Below are 20,211 nucleotides of genomic sequence, written 5' to 3'. Positions count from 1 at the left end.
TATATTTTTCACGGTAGAAATTGACTGCATCCCCCTCGAAAACCTGGACGTTGAAATCACGGAAGCAGAGTCAAAAACAGAGAAGTTGATGACTACCAATGAGAATCTCTAAGATCACAGGATATTCAACACTGGGTGATCGAAATTCTATAGGACATGAATTTGGCGCTTGGTCTTAAACCCATTGGGAATGTGCCCGGGAGATCAGACTGTTCATTCTGAGAATCATCATAATCTTCCGTTGAGCCATTTTCAACTTGAGTACCTTCTCCAACTTCCTCATCAACTTCTTCATATTCCATCTTCCGCTTCTTCTTAAACCATCTATTCAAAGGGATTTCAGTATCACCACCACTGTTTAATAATCTTTCGTAACACACGACACTTGCACCTTTAAACCAAAGTACTTCTCCTTTATTCTTCCTTTTCTTGGGTACCTGGTCCTTTCCTAGTCTCCTCATTTGGTTGTTGTAGTCAGTTCTTTGTAGGACCTCTACATTCTTTGTGATGGATAGGGGCAGGACGTAAGCGCTTGGTGTATCTACGACGATGTTGCCGAGAACGGTGTTATTTGTTCTAGCTTGTGCGGCGAGGTTGTTGATAATCGATGGTGGTTGGTATGATGGTGCTGGGCCGGCAGAAGCTGCTGTTGAGGCTGATCCTGTACCTGCTACAGGAGACGCTGGTAGATTCCCCTTGACACTAGCCTGTGCAGAAGGTATAACCACCTTCGGTACCTGTTGAACAATTGGTAGCGATCTGATATCACCGTTTGGAGCAGGGGGGAAGTATTGCGTAGATCTGGGGAGATTTATGGAGCTACTGGTTCTTCCGGATAAATTTGAATAACTACCATTGCGATTCAGGGAGGACAAACGAGGGGTGGACATATTCATTTTAGGCAAAACACTGGCAGTCTGTGAGTTTGTGATTATAGTCCCAGTCTCTGGATCAATCTTCCCCACTTCTGGAGGATCACCTGGTCTTATTATGTAACGCGGACAGTCATCAGAAGTTGAATACTCACCCAGGTCATCTTTTTTGATCTTGGGTCTCAAGTATACTGCACCAACTAACGGAGGGGCATTAACAGCACCCTCTGTAGGTTGTGGAATTGGATCATTGAGAGTAGCATTTGGGGGCAGTAAATGTTTGATCGGCGATTCATATTTAAAAAATTTTCTGCCAATAACTGGAATTGTAGGTTCCTCAACATCACGTACTTCTTCTGGCAAACAACCCTTCCAGGTTCTAATTTTGTTGAAAACTTTTTCAGATTCGTTATACCTGTATTCACACACAAATAACGGTCCCTCTATCACCAAATCTGGATCGCCACGTTGGTATCTGGTAAAGTGGCAAACATAACACTTCCCAATAATCTCCTCTACCAGATGATCTCTATACTGACCAGATTTTACAACCTCATTTTTGTAGAACAAACGGTCCACACGGTGAACCGTCTGTTCAGGCCTCAAATACCAACAGCAGTTCAACCAACGCCGTCCGTCATTTGTGTGCCATAGTCTAAAGATCTGGGCAACTGTTGGTTTTGTCTCGTCGTTTGGATTATGCAACAAGACCCAGTCACCAATCCTATATGTCTTGCCGTCCAACTCAATATGGTCAAGAGGGTATTTTAATTCACCATCAGTCATGAAGTCTTCATCTGGTCTAGATAATTCATATTTGGCAAAATCACTAAACTTTGCTTCAAATTCAGCGGCTCGCCTAATTTCTTGAGGCTGTGATCTGTGGTACATTCTATAGTTGTTCAACATCAAACCAATGTCTTGTTGAAAAGCAAGAAAATCCTTGTATTTCCGTTGTTTTACACGCTTCCTAATATCATCTAAAGAAAGTGGATTTGATATTACTGTGTAGTATTGAGGTTCTCTTTCTTCGTCAGGTAACCTGTCAAAGTGTGAAGTCAGGTATTCTCTAGATCCAGACAATGTCTCTCTCTTTAGGTTCTTTAAAACGTTTTTGATCCTCTGCTCGTATGGTAGATCAATTACAGGAGGCCTACCACGTCTCATATGTGTTTTTTGAGCCTGGTGCCGCTGAAAAGATGGCTGCGGCGTTGTAGATTTGCTAATCGTTGATGTAGTCTGAGTAGTCATAACGGGAATTCTGAGCTTCGGAGTACGCTTTTTCTCCTCCATGTACTCTTCATCATCATCATATTCAGGCACCATTGAAGCCTCTGGCTCTTCTTCATCAGCCGTTACATCCCTTTCCTCTTCAGCAGTATCAGGAATCAAAGGTTCATCCTTCTCCATTTCCATTCTTACTCCTGTTGCTGCTCCTGTTGCTGCTACTATTCCTGCTCCTGCTCCCACTCCTGCTCCTAAATTAGCTTTGATTTCTTCGCTATTAATACCACCACCAATACCATTATTCAACCCCCCTCTTACTCCTCCTCCGACTCCTCCTTCCAATGCTCGTGCAGCTCCCCCTGCTCCTCCTGCCCCCCCAGCTCCTACTACTCCTGACCCTTCCTCCTCTTCATCAACCACAGGAACCCCTGGTAACGGCTGTTCATCCGGCAGAGGCCCTAGATAAGGATACTTGACATGCCCTATAGTCCTCTCAATCTGAGGAATAATCGTCTCTTTAATATACCGATCCATTATTAGAGCATAATGATAAATCTCTGACTCTTTCGTATTGTACGTCCTAGCATTCCACGTAATTCTAACCAAATCGTTAACAAATTCTTGCGGTTCTTTATAGTGATTTAACTTCTTCTTCACCGTAGCCAGACTTAGCGGCTTCTTAATAATCCTATAGTAATCTGGATAGTCCTTTCTTAAGGGAAGAGTATAAAAAATTGGTAATATCTCAATACCATTTTCTTCTTTCAACTCAAACACTCCATCAAGTAAAACCTTAAGCTGGTCCCTCAATAACATCACTGTTCTTTCACTGTTTTGCACCCGTACTAAGATTTTCGTTACTTACCCTTCTGGATCCTTCGCAGCCTGTTTACACGCTGTTAACTTTCGTCTAACGCTTTGCCACCAATAACACCTTTTTCAATAAAAGTCTACGTCGTACTTTTTTTAGTTTTTGCTTGTAAAATCGAGTTACTTATCTGCAGAAAAAATGAAGTCGATCGTGTCGCCGTCCAGGACTAGAAGTTTATCCGGGTAACCAATCTCGTGGGTTGTGATCACGTGGTGTTATCTCGTTTCGAACATGTCACGTGTTTGTTGGTGTCAATCCAAGATTAATTGAGTAGTTATGTATAAAGCCATGAATGAGGTTTGTATGGGTTATAGGTCGTTAGACCTTACAACTGCTGAGGCGATTTTTTCCTAAGCATGGAGTAATTTGGATGTTCTACTCGTATAGACGATTTGAAATACTAAGGGCGAATGTTTGACGCCTGGTCTTGGAAATATACTGCGAATTTGGGGCCTGATGAGAAGTTCAAGAAGGAATCGCCGAAGAGGATACCGATTGTTTTTGGGGATAAAATGGTTCTCTTTCGTCGTTAGATTCAGGCCATTGCCTCCATTCGATTCAACGCAAGATCTACCGTTGGGTCCACGATGTGGCAGGGATTTTTAAGGTCAGGCATGGCACTTAATTCTGAGTTATTGCAACGGATATTTATATAATGCAATTGAAGGTTATTACTATTATTGTTGTTGTTGTTGTTGTTATGCATGTGTATGTTCATTTCTAGTTGCTACACTTTACAATCTACAAGATTGATTTTTGGGAATACATGATTTGGAGCTTTAAAGTTACATTAATTGGTGTATTTTATAAAACTGATATGTAAAATCCTTAGACTATTAAGTGTACATGTAACATTAAAGTAATTATCCGAATAAAGTGAATTATCATACTATAAAAAAATTATACAAAAATTAATGCAAGGGCAGTTCTATCATATCTGGATTCCTCTTGTTCAGCTTCCACCTTCAGAGCTAATTGTCCTAACTTTGATGTCATTTGAATCATTAACCTTGAAACTTGAAACGTTAGACACCTCATTGTCATTATCTTCGACTTCATTGTTGTATCTTCTAACAATATTATTCCTCCAAAATCCGTCTTCACCAAGTACTTCAGAGTAAACCAATTTATAGTTACCCCACTTGGGTAAGAGTTTTGCCCATACCAGCCAGTATAGCCCTCCAAATCCAAACACAATCCAAGTAACAACACAATGGATCCAATATGGCAAAGACTTGTATACCGTTTTCCCACCAGATGGAGGAATATAAGGTACAACAATTAGATATAAATTGGCCAACATAAAGAAGGTAACGGCGAAAACACCAGCTTTAATTGGCGGATTCCATTTAACTTGACCCTTCCTATGTTGCCAGTAGAGCCACAACAAGCCACTACTAATGGTGAAATTCACAATGTTCATTGGATAAGAGATTAAATTCATAACAAAGTTATACGCATCACCAGGTGGAGGCCCGAGAATGGTGATAGTACAGACAATAAAATGTTGGAACAAGCCAACCATTGGTGATTCCAATGGCTTCGATGTTGCGAAGAATCCAGAGAAAGGTAATACACCCTCCCTGCCTAGTTGTTGGATAATTCTACCTTGTGAGAAGATAACAGAGCTGACATTACCTAGCGCACTGAGGGCAATAAAAATAGCAGCAGCCTTCTTGGCTCTCTCACCAAAGGCAATTCTAAAGAATTCAGCTGCTAAGGTTAACTCAGAACCAATTATGGTTTCTCTGGGCACCACGGCAAAATATGCAATGTTAACAAACATATAAAGGACTGCGAGAACTATCAAGGAAATTGGACCAGCAACCTTCAACGTCTTCACAGGATTCCTTACCTCTCCCAAAGCATAGTTGACATTAGAGTAACCAACGAATGACCAAATGACATTATACAAGGCGTTCACCACACCATATGCAGTTGCACTCTCAGTACCTGAGAATGCATCATGAAAGTTATCGGTTTTTGGAGCATTCAAACCACCAGCCAACGCAACCCAACCAGTAATCGAAATAAACACAATAATGAAAATCTTGAAGATACCTAATGCATTCTGAAAGTACAACCCCGCTTTCACACTTATCGAGTTAATCAAAAGACAAAACGTCAAAACAGCAACAGCAAGCCCACGTTGGTTCCATTTGGTAACAGTGACATCGCCTGCTGTTAAAAACATCTGTGCTGCCATCACGGAATTCCCCGCAGCCCAACCTAAAAAGAAGACGTAAGCAGCATACATGGAAGTGACAAAGAACTTTGGCTTCTTAAAAATAAACTCCAAGTAATTCTTCTCACCACCGTTCCTGGGTATGGCAGTGCCAAACTCCATGTAAACGTACAACCCAGCAAGAGCAATCAATGAACCAATCACCCACAATATAAGCGACAGTCCTACCGACCCAGATAATTCAAGAATCTTCGATGTGACCACAAATATACCTGTACCCAACATCCGGTTACAAATTAAACCGATACATGATATCAATCCAAGCCTCTTCGAGCCCTTATCCAGTTCTGTAATAAAATGCTCTGCTGCTTCAGTATCGCTGATCGTCGAGAACCTATCCTTCTCATCAACGTTCGAATGCCTACTGAATAGCTTCCCCTGTGATAAAAAGGGCATCTTGTAAAATATACTCCCGGAACTTCAAACTGCCTATTTATTCAGTGGCTTATACTTTTTTTACTGTATTAGGTTGTTCACCGCATGCATATAAGACACCTTTTACTTCCTCTTTTCTTCCAATGTTCGACTTTTTATATATTCGCTCTACTTGATTATAAACAAACTATGACCAATATATGTCTTTTCTACTGTGGCAACCATGTCTCACCTTCATATTTTATTATGGCTAGAATAAAAAGGTCATAGAAACCTATCTTGGCTTTCATTTTAGCTTTCAAGGTTTTCAAAGTGTGGCTTTTTGCCTTAGACCGCGTTCAAAGATACTTCATCGCACTAAACCCATCAAACCATATTCCCAGACGTGATGAGATGTTCTCTCGAGGCCATTCGCAAGGCTTCTTTTTTGTTTTTGATGCAGTGAATATCATAAAAAGAAAGCATAAAGGAAAAAAAGAAAGAAAAAGATGTATCATGCAGGGTATTCTCAAGCGCGATAGCAGCTATGGGATATACAATGGTAATAATAGGTTTTGAAGAATTATAAGTATAATGATAGGGTAATGCGACCTGTGTAAGATCAGTAAAAGAATGTTAAAAGAATGTTTGATGCTCTCATGCAATTGTTCCATGAAGACTATTCAACGAAACAAAAGAGCGATAACGGTTTGGTGATGATTTACAACAATATATGCAGTATATATGCAGATACGTTAATTCTTTTCTATTTTGTGTCTTCTATTTATGCCTGTTCTACAGAATAGTTGATTATTATAAAGATGTCGTATTGGAAGAATGAGAATTGAATAGGAGGTGAATTGCGTAGGAGTTGGGGGCTCTGTGGGGTAGGGAAGAAGGAGGAGAAATAAAAATAGATAACGGATAAATACCAGGAAGAGCAACGGCAGCCTGGGCAATTAGTTTGATGCACCACCGGCGGTTACTGAAACTCCGGGACCAGTTTTAGGTGTAGCGGCGGCGGCAGCAGCAGTAGTGGTAGTAGTTGGGGTTGTTACAGGGTGGGGTTCTTCAGAAACAGTTGAACCATCTGCAATTGTGCTGTCCTCACCTTCTTCAGGCACGGCTATCGAACTTGATTTGGGTCTCTTGGCCTTTTTCCCAGCTTTATCATTTTTCCTTTTTTTTTACTTGCCTTTATTGGTCTTTGCTCGTTTTCGTCATAAACATGGTCTGGTAGGTCATATAACTTGACATATTTTATAACCAAGGAAAACGTGTCTGTATCCTCGTATTCTTGGAAGGAACGACACAGATTGAAGAAGTCCTGGCATGGAACATGGATATCGATTTTTTTCTTTTCGTCTACGGCAATGTTCAAACCGATATACATCGTTGTGATATGTACCTTTTCTTTGTCTTTCAGAGCACTTGAATCCCTATTTTCATCTGTTATCTGGGTGTATTTTTTTAAGACATCTTCGGTTTTATGTGTCCCATAATTGTCAAATATTTCCTTATACTCTTCCTCGGTGTCGTACGCATAAGTGGATTCGAAAGGTTTTGTGTACGGATGCGCCAAATTGATTCCTGATAGTACTTCCAACTTTTGGACCAATAACCTCAACTTACTCTCGACCAGGCCACTCCATTTTAGGTGTTGTTCATCAGTACCCTTTGTAGATGCCATTACAGTAAGGTAAAACTTATATTTGTAAAAAAAATCATGTTTTTGAAAAAGATCAGCCCAGGCCTTCTTGTTTGAAAAAATATCTGTAGTTACCTCCACACCTCGTTGTAATTCACTCAAAATAACTTTTTTAGTAGATTCGCTAATGTTGTGAGTCGCACACATAGAAGGATATGCCGGTGTTATTACAGGCATTTTATGGGACCTATCCTGCGAATATATTTTTGGATTCCAAACACGGACTTGAAGAGGCCCGTCTTCGATCGGTTTCAAGAGGACTGGTTGCGGCCAATTCCATCTCGTCAAAATATGGAAAAATCTGGCAATGATCACTGCACTGCAAGCATTTGGATACAATTGACAAATTCTAGCGACAAGCATAGCCCAAGCAACACCACCGGGGAAACCAAAAACATTAGCGTACACAGCCCGTCTTTGGGCCCATAGCTTAATAGCCCGCAAGGCAATCTTAAAAGCAGTAGGCTTGGGCACTAGTTCTAATATCTCATCAGTCACCCTGGTACCATTCAACGCCCTCAAATCCTTCTCATCTAAGTTCCTCAATAGGTTTTTGTCACTCAACGTCAAATTCAAAGGTACCTGAGGAATGTCTAACCGAGCACATATAAGATCAATAGATATCCCACTAAATTTTATCTTAATAATAGGTACAAACGCATCAGGCACAGGCGCAATCTCATCCAGCTCCGGCCTCGAACGTAGAATCTCATCAAATACAGTAAAAAAATCCTCCCTCGTCACATGCTTAGGGACCACAATCAAAGTGTCAATATCCGACCCTGGCCCATGAACCCCTAACCTGTAAGAACCAAACGTAAAAACCTTCCCTCCAGCATCCCTCGCCATACCATCCGACATGTTCCTTTTCCTGGACACCTTCATTACAAACTCCTGCGATAACTGCTGCAATACCTCCAACACTTTGACCCTATTGGCCGCCTCGTCCTCACTTTCAAACGTACCTTCCTTCTTCAATTCTTGTATCAATTCATCATTCAACTTGTTCTCAGCGGCCGTAGGACCCTCCGTAGATATTGGCCCAGTTACACCGTAAACCCTCTGCTGACTCATTGCGTGATGGGCAAATTATGGGGGCAAATTATGGGGTATTTTTATGTAGTCTGTGGTCCTTCAATTCTTAAATCAACTCAATCAACCAACTCAACCTTTCCTTTTCCCGCTAAAAAAAAAAATTCACTAAAACTGTACTTTAATATTCTTCCTCCAATTAGTTAGGCCCTTAGATAAAACAAGATAACAACAATCAGTAGTAATGCAAATTTCCCTTTTAACTCTCGTAATATTTAAAAACTAACTGTTTTTTAATGATATTTCTAGTTCTATTTTTTTTATTTTTTTTAAAAAAAGGACCTATTCAAAAATGGCGACGATATCTTTTTTGAGGAAAGAATAATATGGAAATCTCAACAGTAGTAGTATATGGTTGTGTTAGAAAATTTTTAGAAAGCGCCAGAGGTGCTTACTAGTCAGTTGCACTAAAGTGTGTCCAGAACGAGATTCTGATTTCACGATATATGTAAAGGAACCGTTGTGCCTCCCAGCTATATAAATTCAACAATTTTCTTTTAACGAATATATAGATAGATAGAGAGATAAATTGGCAGACCTTGCGAGTTAGTGGCAAACCTTAAAGCAGAAGAAAGGGAATCCTAAGCTGAGATTATTGCTTTTTCTCAGTCTAGAATACGACGCACCCTCCCAGCAGCTCCCGCCTGCTCCGTCCGGCGGACAGCCGTCCGTCCCAGAGACGGACGGCCCCCGCGCTTGCGGGAGCGATGGGTTGGGCGGGGGGTGGCGTCTCGCTGTGGGAGGGGTTACCCTACCGAGGTACACATGGCCAACGGCATGCCTTCTGTTGACAGTGCTAGCTGCTGTTTCACAGCTGTTTGGGCCACAGGCGCAGCATCCAGGCCAGCTGCAGCTGGCCTGGATGCTGCGCCTGTGGTCCCTCTATCTCTATCTCTATCTTATATATCGGTTGTCGCTCCGCGCTGCTTGGAGAGATCTACACATCACAGTATAAATCAAATGATAGCAACAACACCGAAAAGCTATCCAATATCAAGCTTAAGAAGAGATATTCTTGAGCACATTTTATATACCAATATACGCACTACTTCGTACGCCAAAGAGGCGACTTCACGTGGAGCAGCGAATACTGGTCAAGAAAAGGAAGTAGATTCGTTCATATCAATAGGGGCGGTGTAAAAAAGGGATTTTTAAAAAAAATTTTATGGAGGTCTATATTACTTATTATTATTATTATTATTATTATTATTAGTGTTCTTATATCTTTACACAGAAATACAGGGCTATGGATGAACATTTGATTGCAACCATCAATAAACTTCAAGATGCTTTAGCGCCTTTAGGTGGGGGGTCCCAATCACCAGTTGATTTGCCGCAGATTACTGTTGTAGGATCTCAATCTTCAGGCAAGTCATCAGTGTTGGAGAATATTGTTGGTAGGGACTTTCTTCCTAGAGGATCGGGAATTGTTACCAGGAGACCCCTAGTGCTACAGTTGATTAATAGGAGAGTTAAGAAGGATACGAAGAATGCACATGAGGAGTTATTGGATCTGAACGTCGGTTTTGATCAAAAAGCAGGCCAGAGCGAGGACAATGTTGAAGAATGGGGGGAGTTTTTACATTTACCTGGCAAGAAGTTTTATAATTTTGATCAGCTTCGCCAGGAGATTGTAAATGAGACTGAAAAGGTGACTGGTAAGAATGCAGGGATTTCTCCTGTTCCCATTAACTTGAGGATATACTCGCCCCATGTGTTGACTTTAACTTTAGTTGATTTACCGGGATTAACAAAGGTCCCCGTTGGGGACCAACCTGCTGACATTGAATCGCAGATTAAGAATATGATTATGCAGTATATCTCGAGGCCAAATGCTATTATTCTCGCTGTCAATGCAGCAAATGCAGATTTGGCGAATAGTGATGGTTTGAAGCTAGCTAGGGAAGTAGACCCCGAGGGCACAAAAACTATTGGTGTATTGACTAAAATTGATTTGATGGATGATGGAACTGATGTTGTAGATATATTGTCAGGGAGAATTATTCCTTTGAGATATGGTTATGTGCCGGTCATTAATAGGGGACAGAAAGATATTGAATCTAACAAGACTATCAGGGATGCTTTAAGAGATGAAAAGAAATTCTTTGAAAGCCATTCTTCTTACAGTTCAAATGCCAGTTACTGTGGTACTCCATACTTAGCAAAGAAGTTAAACTCTATCTTGTTACACCATATCAGACAGACATTGCCTGAAATTAAGAACAAAATAGAGTTGTCATTAAAGAAGTATCAAGCGGAACTACTAAATCTTGGCCCAGAAACTCTGGACTCGCCAAACTCTATTGTTTTATCAATGATTACGGACTTCTCAAAGGAGTACACAGGGATATTGGATGGTGAGGCGAAGGAGCTGTCAAGTCAAGAATTGTCTGGTGGTGCAAGAATATCTTTTGTCTTCCATGAAATTTTCAAAAGCGGAGTGTATGCATTGGACCCGTTTGATCAAATCAAGGATTCAGATATTAGAACAATTATGTACAACAGTTCTGGTGCTGCTCCGTCTCTTTTCGTTGGTACCGAAGCATTTGAAGTCCTAGTGAAACAGCAAATTCAAAGATTTGAAGATCCTTCCTTGCGTCTTGTCGGCCTAATTTTTGACGAATTAGTTCGCATTTTGAGAGAGATTATTTCGCAAACAAAGTATGCGAGATATCCAGGCCTAAGAGAGGCAATTTCAAACTACTTTATTCAATATTTGAAGGAACGTGTGATTCCAGCTAATGAATTCGTTGTAGACATCATAAAGGCAGAGCAAACTTACATCAATACCGCACACCCCGATTTGTTAAAGGGCTCCCAAGCTATGTCTATGGTGGAAGAGAAATTGCATCCAAAGCAGCTTGACCCTAAAACTGGTAAACAGCTTCCTCAGCCCATCCCAACAGGCGGTGAAAAAGGATCAAACGGTATCTTTGGAGGATTCTTCTCTTCAAAGAATAAGAAGAAATTAACAGCCTTGGAATCGCCGCCTTCTGTTTTGAAAGCTACGGGTCAAATGACTGAAAGGGAAACTTTAGAAACAGAGGTTATCAAGTTGTTAATTGATAGTTATTTTAGCATTGTGAAGAGAACTGTTGCAGACTTGATTCCAAAGGCTGTCATGCTCAAACTAATTGTCAAGAGTAAAAATGATATTCAAAAGATCCTATTGGAAAAGTTATATGGGAACCAAGACATTGATGATCTAACCAAAGAAAATGATATCACAATCCAGAGAAGAAAAGAATGCCACAACATGGTAAAAATATTAAAACACGCTAGTGAAATCGTTTCATCTGTTTAGAAGTGTTGAATAAACTTCGCCTACCATCCAGAATAAAAAGATTAATGTCAACAGGCCTATATCTATCTAGCTAGTTTTCTTTAGTGATAAAAGAGTATAAATATATATTTGTTCTCAATAACCTTTAATCTTAAAATGGTAACTAACAAATAAATCCTGATTGATCCCCATCATCGTTTTCTTGACTTTAAACGAACATTATGCATGTCTACTGTGAAAATAGCAAGATATTATGCGTATATTATATCATATAATGTCAATCAAAAAGTTTATTTATTTTCGTGGTAAATAAGAAAATCATAAAAAAAATAAAATAATTAACATAATTAAATAAATTAAAATAATAAAATAAATCAAAGAGCATACATAGTAACAATATTGGTACAAGGCACATACAAAGTAGACCCAAGATGGCAAACTAATAAAACATAATATATTTATTGATTGTGTTTCAGCTACAAGCAATCGATTTATCTGGCAACAGCTTGCGTTTTTAACTATTATATAGCAATTATATAATCATGTGATAAAATATAAATTATATAAAATATATTAGAAATATTAATTTATTTTTTAAAATTAATCTAAAATATAAACCTACTATATTAATTGAACATATATTTTATAATAATACTATTCGTCTTTATATATTAAATATACGGATATAAAATAACAAATATAATATAATACATGTTTAGATGTTCCGAAAATAAAAATATATTTAATTAAATTATTTTTTTAAAAATCGGAAGTTTACCAATTGTTTAAACATAAATTATAGGAATACTCCTCTAAAATTATATATAGTAAATTACAGTTTATCTATTAGTTAGTTATATTTCAATTATATATTTTAATATGATATAAAATTCCTAATTAAACTGCAAATGAATAACTCAGAAAAGGAAGGCGGGTATAATAAGTACATAACGTATATGTTATATATATACCTAATAATTCGATATGAATTTATTTTTTTAGGTTATTAAAATTGAAATATCTTAAAAAGTTTGTTTATGAATAAATTAATAATATCAGTTGTGTACTACAAGCATGTATTTTCAATACATTTTATCACTAGAATAATGAATTACAAAGCAGATACTAAAATTAAGAAAAATAGTTAATTTCAGAAGGTTAAATCCTATATTTTCTGCATTCAATAAACAATATATTCGTTAGAAGTAATTATTAAAAATAATTGAAGAACGTAAGGATTATATATATATTATGCTGCAATTAAGACATAACACATAAAAACTGAACTTTAATATATTTATATATAATTGGTAATACCTGTTCTAGAGGTATCATTTGGTAAGCGTTTGGCTGGATAGTATTGATATGTCAGCATTTAATCATATCACGTGTAAATGTTGACTGTGGATAGAATAAGATGATACTTTTCCCATAGTTGATGACAATTAACAACGTAAAGATATATATATTTAATAAAATCCAATTTATTTATTCTTTTAGGTACTGTTAAAATGGAATATTTATGAGTGCTTGATTGTATTATCAATTATTCCTTAGAACGCTAATATGACAGGCAACATAACGTGGCATCCGAACTTGACTTATGAAGAGCGTCAGAAATTAAGAAATCAGAGAGGATGCACTGTTTGGTTGACTGGTTTGAGTGCTTCTGGTAAAAGGTATGTATCTCTGAAGATGAATCTAAGCTACCGCTGATAGCAACTCGCTAACATTTCAAATAATGTCAGTACTATAGCATGTGTCTTGGAGCAATTACTGTTAAAAAAAGGATATAATGCCTACAGACTTGATGGCGACAACATTCGATTTGGATTAAACAAAGATTTGGGCTTTTCTGAAGCAGATCGTAATGAGAATATACGTAGGATCTCAGAGGTTTCTAAATTATTTGCTGAGTCGTGCGCAATCTCGATTGCTGCTTTCATATCACCATATGTGGCAGACAGAGAAAAAGCTCGAGCCTTGCATAATGAAGTTGGGATTCCATTCATAGAAGTATTTGTCGATGCACCTTTAGAAGTTGTTGAAGCACGGGATCCTAAGGGGTTATATGAAAAAGCTAGAGCTGGTATCATAAAACAGTTCACTGGCATTTCTGCCCCTTACGAACCCCCAGAAATTCCGGATGTACACTTGAAGACCGATCTAGAATCCGTTGAACAATCTGCAGACCGTATTTATCAACATTTACTAAAGCACAACTTATTAAGACCTTTGAATGATAAAAATGGCTTAAACGGTATTCAATGCCATTGATTGATATTTATGATTAATTATTTATATAGTTAGATATAGTATGTATGTATATCATGTAGTGATGAGCTCATACCTTCATTAACCCCTTTTCAAATTAGCGAGTCTAGCCTGCAATTCATCATCCGTGTTTGTAGATGGAACCATATATCCATTATCGGACGTACTAATTGGCTCTGTCATAGCAATTTTAGACGCTGGGGCACCAGAGTCTGAAAGCAAACCTTGGGGAACGTTTTCAAGTTTTGTGTTTAAATCAACTCCAATCTCATCTAGTACTTTATTAATAATTTGCTCGGCTTCTTCATCTTCATCGAGATCATCAGCCATAGCATCATCAATAGCATCATCCATAAACTCCTGCCTCTGGTCCATGAGCCCACTTTGCCTTTCAAATTCCATAGAAATCCGTTGTAATTGAGGTAGGTTCATGGATCTGTTCATACCAGCAAGCAGCCCAGTAGCCTCCCTCATAGAGATAGCCATTTGGTCACTACTCCGCACAGCTTGAATTCTCAATGATATAGCTTGTAATTGTGTTCTCATCGAATTAAACTTCTCAATATACCTTTTGGTTCTAACCAAATCTTTAGCTTGAATTTTAGCAGCATTAATTTGTCCATTTTTCGCGGATTTTCTAATATCTTGGACCAGCTTTTTCTCCTGCGTTTCAAGTTTCCTCTTTTCTCTTTCCAATTCTCTCTGGGTTCTTTCTAATGCTGTCTGATTCTATATTTAAAAAACGGTTTAAGAAGTTAGTTAATATATTATTTGAAACCAACATCAACTGATAAATGCTCATACTTTTTTCAAACGCTCTTGGGGAGTTAAACTCTTCCCAAAGGCCCATTCAAATAAATTCATCAGGGTATAGATGTCGAAAATAATCGAATATTTATACTGCTTTCCCTATCACTTAATATAAAGGAGATTATGCTATAATGGGCCTTTTGTTGGAGTTCAAGAATTAAAATTCGTATATATGCATATTTGATTTTTTTTCGAAATCGAAATTTTTTGATCTTACTCTCTCTCATCATAACTATCATCATCTTTTGTATAAATAAAAAAGTTAACAGGAAAGGACAAGTTTCGTAAGGTCACTCACTCATATATGCTTTAGGTGGGATAAGCTGAGAACAGTTTAGAAGGTTTATATTATGTTATACGAATTAATCAGTGTTGTGCGTATCAAAAATCCACTAGTTCCCAATAAAGATGCCAAGGATTTAGCGACGACTATTGGGAAGTTAATTATTAATAACAGAGGTGTGGTAAGAAGGATTATACCCATGGGCAGCAAGTTATTGCCGAACATATACAAGAAAGATCAAGAGAGGCATTTTAAAGGTTACCATTTCCTAATGTTGTTCGATGCCTCAGCACCTGTACAGTCTGAAGTGTTGAGAACACTAAAAAGTGATCCTCGTGTAATTAGATCCTCTATTATCAAGGTTGACGATAAGAAACATTTGGATGTTGCTAGTTCTATCGAAAGGGCTAATGGTTATGGTAGCATTTTAGATACGGTTAACAGCGAACAATCTTGGGAATAAGATAGTAGTGTCAAATAGAAAATAAAGTCATGTAAATATGAATATAAAAACAAATAAAAAAGACAAAATATAGTACAATGTTTAATTAAAAGAACAAGAAACAAGGCGAAATTAATTAATTATATTAGTTCTTTTAGTTGAATTATATATATATATATATATATCCATTATCATGCATAGTCGCGTACGTATATATAGACATTAGAGTATGCGCCAGTGATTGTCGATTTTTGTATATACTACCAGTCACTTTTAAAAAATACAATTCCACAGAATTGAGAATGGGTATGATCTATATGGAAAAGATAATTTTTAAAACAATCCACGAATAGAGTAAAACAAAAAAGGATAGATGCAGCATAAAAAAAGCTGTACTTGTTATTATGACTAAATAGTCGAAATGAGATGAACAAATCAAAATCAAGGGAAAAACAAACATCTTAAATATATCATGTTGTAATGTTTGTTTTTGATCTCTGCTTCATATTGGGAGGGATGGTGTTACTTATTATCTTTCTCTCGTTCCTTCAATTTATTCATCTCGGCTTATTAATAAAATTTAGTCATAAAGTTGTCTGTACATCTTGTTTGAAAAGTTAGCTCTTAACGGTTCATCATCAGGAACTTCGATGGAGTTTGCCGAGGACCTTGAAACAGAACCCGGACTTACATCATCAAATATCGAAGGTGTAGGAGTTGTAACTTCATCAATAGAGTTTATTCCAAACGTGAGGTTACCCAGGTCAGTGTCCAGTGGAGCCAAGGGTAAATTTTCCACATCGGCTGGATCCTGATACAAGGGATCATTCTGCAGTATATTAAATCTCTTGATATCAGAGTACGACCACCTTGCGAACAGATCAGCGCTAACGACGGGTAAATGACAATATCTGGTGTACTGGAAGATCACATATGACAATATAGAACCAGCCACCAAATCCACAAAGTAGTGATGAGTTAAATACATGGTAGACCACCAAAGCCAGCACACGTAGAATATAAACAGTGGCCTCAATTTGGGAAAAACGTGGCTCAAAAATAATGCCTCCATAGTCGCACAACCCGAGTGTAACGAGGGGAACGCCCCAAATATGACTGCAGAATTGGAAAATCCAGACGTATACAAATCAATTCCAAAGTACTTGTCGATCCTGGCTAAGCCGCCAGGAGAACCCTGCATCCCATAATGAGCCGGTGCTAACCCATAAAGATTCTTGTACCACGGAGGTGCAGCAGGGAACACATTCTGCACTATCACACCCAACAAATTCATATAACCAAACGCAAATGCATAGCCCCTGAGAATAGTAGGCGGACCAAACATAAAGAGAATCGCGGCCACGACAAATGGCGCTCCAAAATGGAAAATACCATACGGTAACCAAGCAATAATATCAAGTGTCACATTAGTAGAAGCTGCTAAGAGATCACTCAAATTCTCTCCATATAGAATCTTCTCAATTGCAGGAAGCACCCGCACCGTAATAGGCGGCCTGTAAGATGCATCGAATGACGCTGATGTAAAATAAAGAGCCAACCAAGTAAATATCGGAAGCGCATTAAAAAAAACTGTCCTGTAGCTGGCATAATAAACAACCCAAAGAATAACGAATAGACAAATAACTTAGCTATCCACGGAGCCGGATTGACTACCAGAACAAATAAAAGTACCGCCCCTAGAAACGTATAATGGCATACCTCCCCCAAACTCAGCCTATAATTTTGAATTTTCTTTATCGATATATTAGGATCAAAACTCGTCTCCAAATTAGCAATACGAGAACCTGCTGGTTTTTGTGCAAGGAACACTCTTTCAAACCAGTTAGGCATATCTTTATTTTGCTTTTTGTACCTATCTCCTTTTCCCACTATATATTAGCCTGGATAATCTCAGTATATATACTATTGAGAATTTAATTCGAATTTCTCTTTCCCACCCTTTTAAACCAAAATAAATTCTAATGATATAAAAACAGCGGATGGAGGTAGAAGATGGAGTTGACTAGAAAAAAACAAAAATTGTCACCTTATTATAATCTTTTTTTCCTCTCCTTTTTAACTCTCTTTTTCTTGAGATAAAGAAGAATCCTTTAGGTAGAGAAAAAAGCTTATTTGTTTTTTTATTCTCGGTTTTTAATGTAAGAAAATTAAAACAAAATGAAAACAACGTGAGTATTGTTTTCAAAATATTTTTGCCTTTTTTCAAAATATTTGTGGCTTTTCTCAAAATATATTTTGGGTTTTTTCAGACACTATTAAAAACTTCTCGTTTATGTTGTTGTTACTGCTGCGGTGCTGTATGTTTATAATTGGCGGTAACTTTTTTTTCTAAGGATGCTAGAATGATGGCGGAATATATATATGTACGTTTGATCTTCGAATATTATATCTTAGAACCAAAACTGAAGTGGTTTGTTTGTGTATAGGTTGCCTGCTTCTTTTTTTGTATAGTGAGCGTGAGTGAAAAGCAACAAACTAGGTAGGTAGGTGATTATAGCAGCAACAGGAAAGAAAATGTGTTCCAGTGTGTCGGTTGAGTTGTAGTAGGATGTTATTTTGATATATATATATATAAATATGTCTTTTACGTGGCGCATGTAGGCAAAAGTCCGTTCCCTTGAGGGGCGGAATGTATGTTTGTCAGAAGTGGTTATCGTTTATTGTAAGGAGGGAAGGATGATCACTGGCTGGTTGTCGGCTTAGAGGGCAATATGGTGCGGAAGGACGACCTTACAAAAAAGTTAGCGACGGTATATTTTGTGTTTCCGGTTCCGAGGGCTGCGGGCGGAGGAGATACCAGTTAGTTGCCGGGATATGGATGTGCCTGAGGGAAGCCGAGGAATTTGTGGAACTGGTATTCTTTTTGGGATTGCGTTGTTTTTTAGTGTGTCACGGTATAGCTTTTGATGAATAATAGGCAGATGGTTTGTGATGCATGCATGTATGTATTACGTATGGATTATGTATGAAAGCTTTTGGACATCGCCTAACGGGTCCCAACTCGGCTGTGATTAGTTAAGCAGTGATGGGATGGTATATGATTACGTAATAATAAGTCACATGATATATATATATATACGGGCGACGGACACACGCACGCACGGACACTCACACACAACAAAAGAAAGCTGCTTTCCTTTTAATAATAGATATACATTATATTATCGAATAAACAATATATGGATTTGTATTTTCATGCCCGAGAAGAAAACTCTTGGTAAAAGTAGTTATGGCCATGTTTTTAAGCCTTGGCAATAGCCTTCTTGACAGCGTATCTCTTTTGCTTTCTCAAAACCATGACTTGGAATCTTTCAAAGTCGGTTAAAGCAGAACGTCTTTCAAGTTGAGCGATCTTCTTAGCCCAAGAGGAGGAAGTCCATTTTTCGGTAACATTGGAGGCAATCCATTTCTTAGAAACAGTGGAGGTTCTTGAGCCTCTTGGTAGATCGAAGGTCAATGGAGTCAAGACAACGTGACCTAGACTGAAAGCTTGACGGGGGACGCCAGTTTCTGGACCATCAATCAAAACCTGTTTTTAGGATGTTAGTATAATGAAATTAAAGTAGCACAAGCGAGTGCGAGCATGAAAAGGCATGTTTGTTCTATCGTAGAGGAAATAATCACAAAATATTACATGGCGTTACTTAGGTACCGTTTCCCTAGCTGCTGGTAAGGAGCAACACACAGCTGCAGAACCACCTCCGCCTAGGAAACTTGGCATTTAGAACATGGTGTAATTCACAATAAAACAAACAATAAGCCTCATATACCCTGTAAATTATGATTTCTTTGACATACTCTCTTGTTGTCGATGATTTCAACGATAGCGGCCAACTTTCCAGATGATGGGCCCTTCTTGACCAAAACAACACGGCCAACTTCAACCAATCTCCAGTTGGAAGCCTTAACACTAGAATCGGTGGACATCTTTATTTTGTTCTGCTGCTACCTTTGAGCCAGGTCTCGATACGTGCTACGCAATTTGTAATGCTTATTCCTACTTATTTTCAAGTTCCGGAAACTGACTTTGGTCTGAGTCGGTGGTTCTACAACGCAGCAGCTGCTGTAGCAGCCTGCGAGCACTTGCGAACGCTCGCAGGCGCCTTGCGGTTAGTTGGGAGGAGAGGGCACCAGCTACGCTGGCGGAGCCCGCGGTTCGTGCTGGCGCCAGCCGGCGAGGCCGGCGCCGCTCGGCCCAGCCCATCGGTGCGCCTAGTGTTTTTAAAAAATTGGAACCAAGTTCCGTTACGCGAAGGAAGAAAATGTATGTGATGAAAGGATGCAATGATATATGTACGGGTGTAATGTTCAGGACAGTCCACAAGAATATACGATGAGTGTACTGTATTTCTTTTGAAAAGTTCAAACCGCATATATATATAAGCTTAAGCTTTAACTGAATTATGCATATACATTTGAAACTTCTTGTTTTAAATTACCTTCACCTTCTTAATTAACCAAAGATAAGATAAATATACAGTATGCTGTTAAGTGTAACAGTAGCTGGTGCCGCTGGCAATCCTCTAGTAGAACCTATGTCTCGTGTGATGATATAATTTGCGATCTAGGTCAGGATAACCTGGAGCACCGCCATGCTCTACTATAGGTATCTTGAGACATGCGAACAACTTTTATTCTGACGAATAGTGAAGATATTCTGCGTGAGAGAGGATGCCAATGACAGCAGTCACGGGTTAAGATAGTCGAATGCAATACACGTGATGACAAC

At 38.4% G+C, this 20,211-nt stretch overlaps 7 protein-coding genes and 2 further genes across 7 annotated transcripts, besides 1 other annotated feature; 3 read left to right on the top strand and 6 right to left on the bottom strand.

Moving 5' to 3' along the window:
• Positions 1-125: 125 nt before the first annotated feature.
• Ecym_2451 (uncharacterized protein) lies at positions 126-2,915 on the bottom strand (the record flags this gene model as incomplete). Its single annotated transcript, XM_003644948.1, has 1 exon — positions 126-2,915. One exon carries the CDS (start codon positions 2,913-2,915, stop codon positions 126-128), a length of 2,790 nt encoding a protein of 929 aa, XP_003644996.1.
• A 1,007-nt stretch (positions 2,916-3,922) lies between these two features.
• On the bottom strand, positions 3,923-5,611 carry MUP1 (Mup1p; the record flags this gene model as incomplete). Its single annotated transcript, XM_003644947.1, has 1 exon — positions 3,923-5,611. One exon carries the CDS (start codon positions 5,609-5,611, stop codon positions 3,923-3,925), a length of 1,689 nt encoding a protein of 562 aa, XP_003644995.1.
• A 917-nt stretch (positions 5,612-6,528) lies between these two features.
• Positions 6,529-8,351, bottom strand: Ecym_2449 (the record flags this gene model as incomplete).
• Positions 8,352-9,615: 1,264 nt separating this feature from the next.
• On the top strand, positions 9,616-11,673 carry VPS1 (dynamin-like GTPase VPS1; the record flags this gene model as incomplete). Its single annotated transcript, XM_003644946.1, has 1 exon — positions 9,616-11,673. The coding sequence occupies one exon, from the start codon at positions 9,616-9,618 to the stop codon at positions 11,671-11,673; it is 2,058 nt and encodes a 685-aa protein (XP_003644994.1).
• A 519-nt stretch (positions 11,674-12,192) lies between these two features.
• Positions 12,193-12,390: a sequence feature (centromere 2).
• An 828-nt stretch (positions 12,391-13,218) lies between these two features.
• On the top strand, positions 13,219-13,929 carry MET14 (adenylyl-sulfate kinase; the record flags this gene model as incomplete). The annotated part of the gene is made up of 2 exons (XM_003644945.1): positions 13,219-13,331; positions 13,401-13,929. 2 exons carry the CDS (start codon positions 13,219-13,221, stop codon positions 13,927-13,929), a joined length of 642 nt encoding a protein of 213 aa, XP_003644993.1.
• Positions 13,930-14,007: 78 nt separating this feature from the next.
• Positions 14,008-14,790, bottom strand: DID4 (ESCRT-III subunit protein DID4; the record flags this gene model as incomplete). The annotated part of the gene is made up of 2 exons (XM_003644944.1): positions 14,008-14,655; positions 14,731-14,790. 2 exons carry the CDS (start codon positions 14,788-14,790, stop codon positions 14,008-14,010), a joined length of 708 nt encoding a protein of 235 aa, XP_003644992.1.
• A 296-nt stretch (positions 14,791-15,086) lies between these two features.
• MRP17 (mitochondrial 37S ribosomal protein bS6m) lies at positions 15,087-15,482 on the top strand (the record flags this gene model as incomplete). Its single annotated transcript, XM_003644943.1, has 1 exon — positions 15,087-15,482. The coding sequence occupies one exon, from the start codon at positions 15,087-15,089 to the stop codon at positions 15,480-15,482; it is 396 nt and encodes a 131-aa protein (XP_003644991.1).
• Positions 15,483-16,041: 559 nt separating this feature from the next.
• On the bottom strand, positions 16,042-17,312 carry Ecym_2444 (the record flags this gene model as incomplete).
• Positions 17,313-18,723: 1,411 nt separating this feature from the next.
• On the bottom strand, positions 18,724-19,409 carry RPL14A (60S ribosomal protein eL14; the record flags this gene model as incomplete). The annotated part of the gene is made up of 2 exons (XM_003644942.1): positions 18,724-19,011; positions 19,281-19,409. The coding sequence occupies 2 exons, from the start codon at positions 19,407-19,409 to the stop codon at positions 18,724-18,726; spliced, it is 417 nt and encodes a 138-aa protein (XP_003644990.1).
• Between the last annotated feature and the right edge of the window lie 802 nt (positions 19,410-20,211).

Source organism: Eremothecium cymbalariae, chromosome 2 (assembly GCF_000235365.1).
Source record: "Eremothecium cymbalariae DBVPG#7215 chromosome 2, complete sequence".
NCBI lineage: Eukaryota > Fungi > Ascomycota > Saccharomycetes > Saccharomycetales > Saccharomycetaceae > Eremothecium > Eremothecium cymbalariae.
This window is presented reverse-complemented; position numbering and strand designations above follow the sequence as displayed.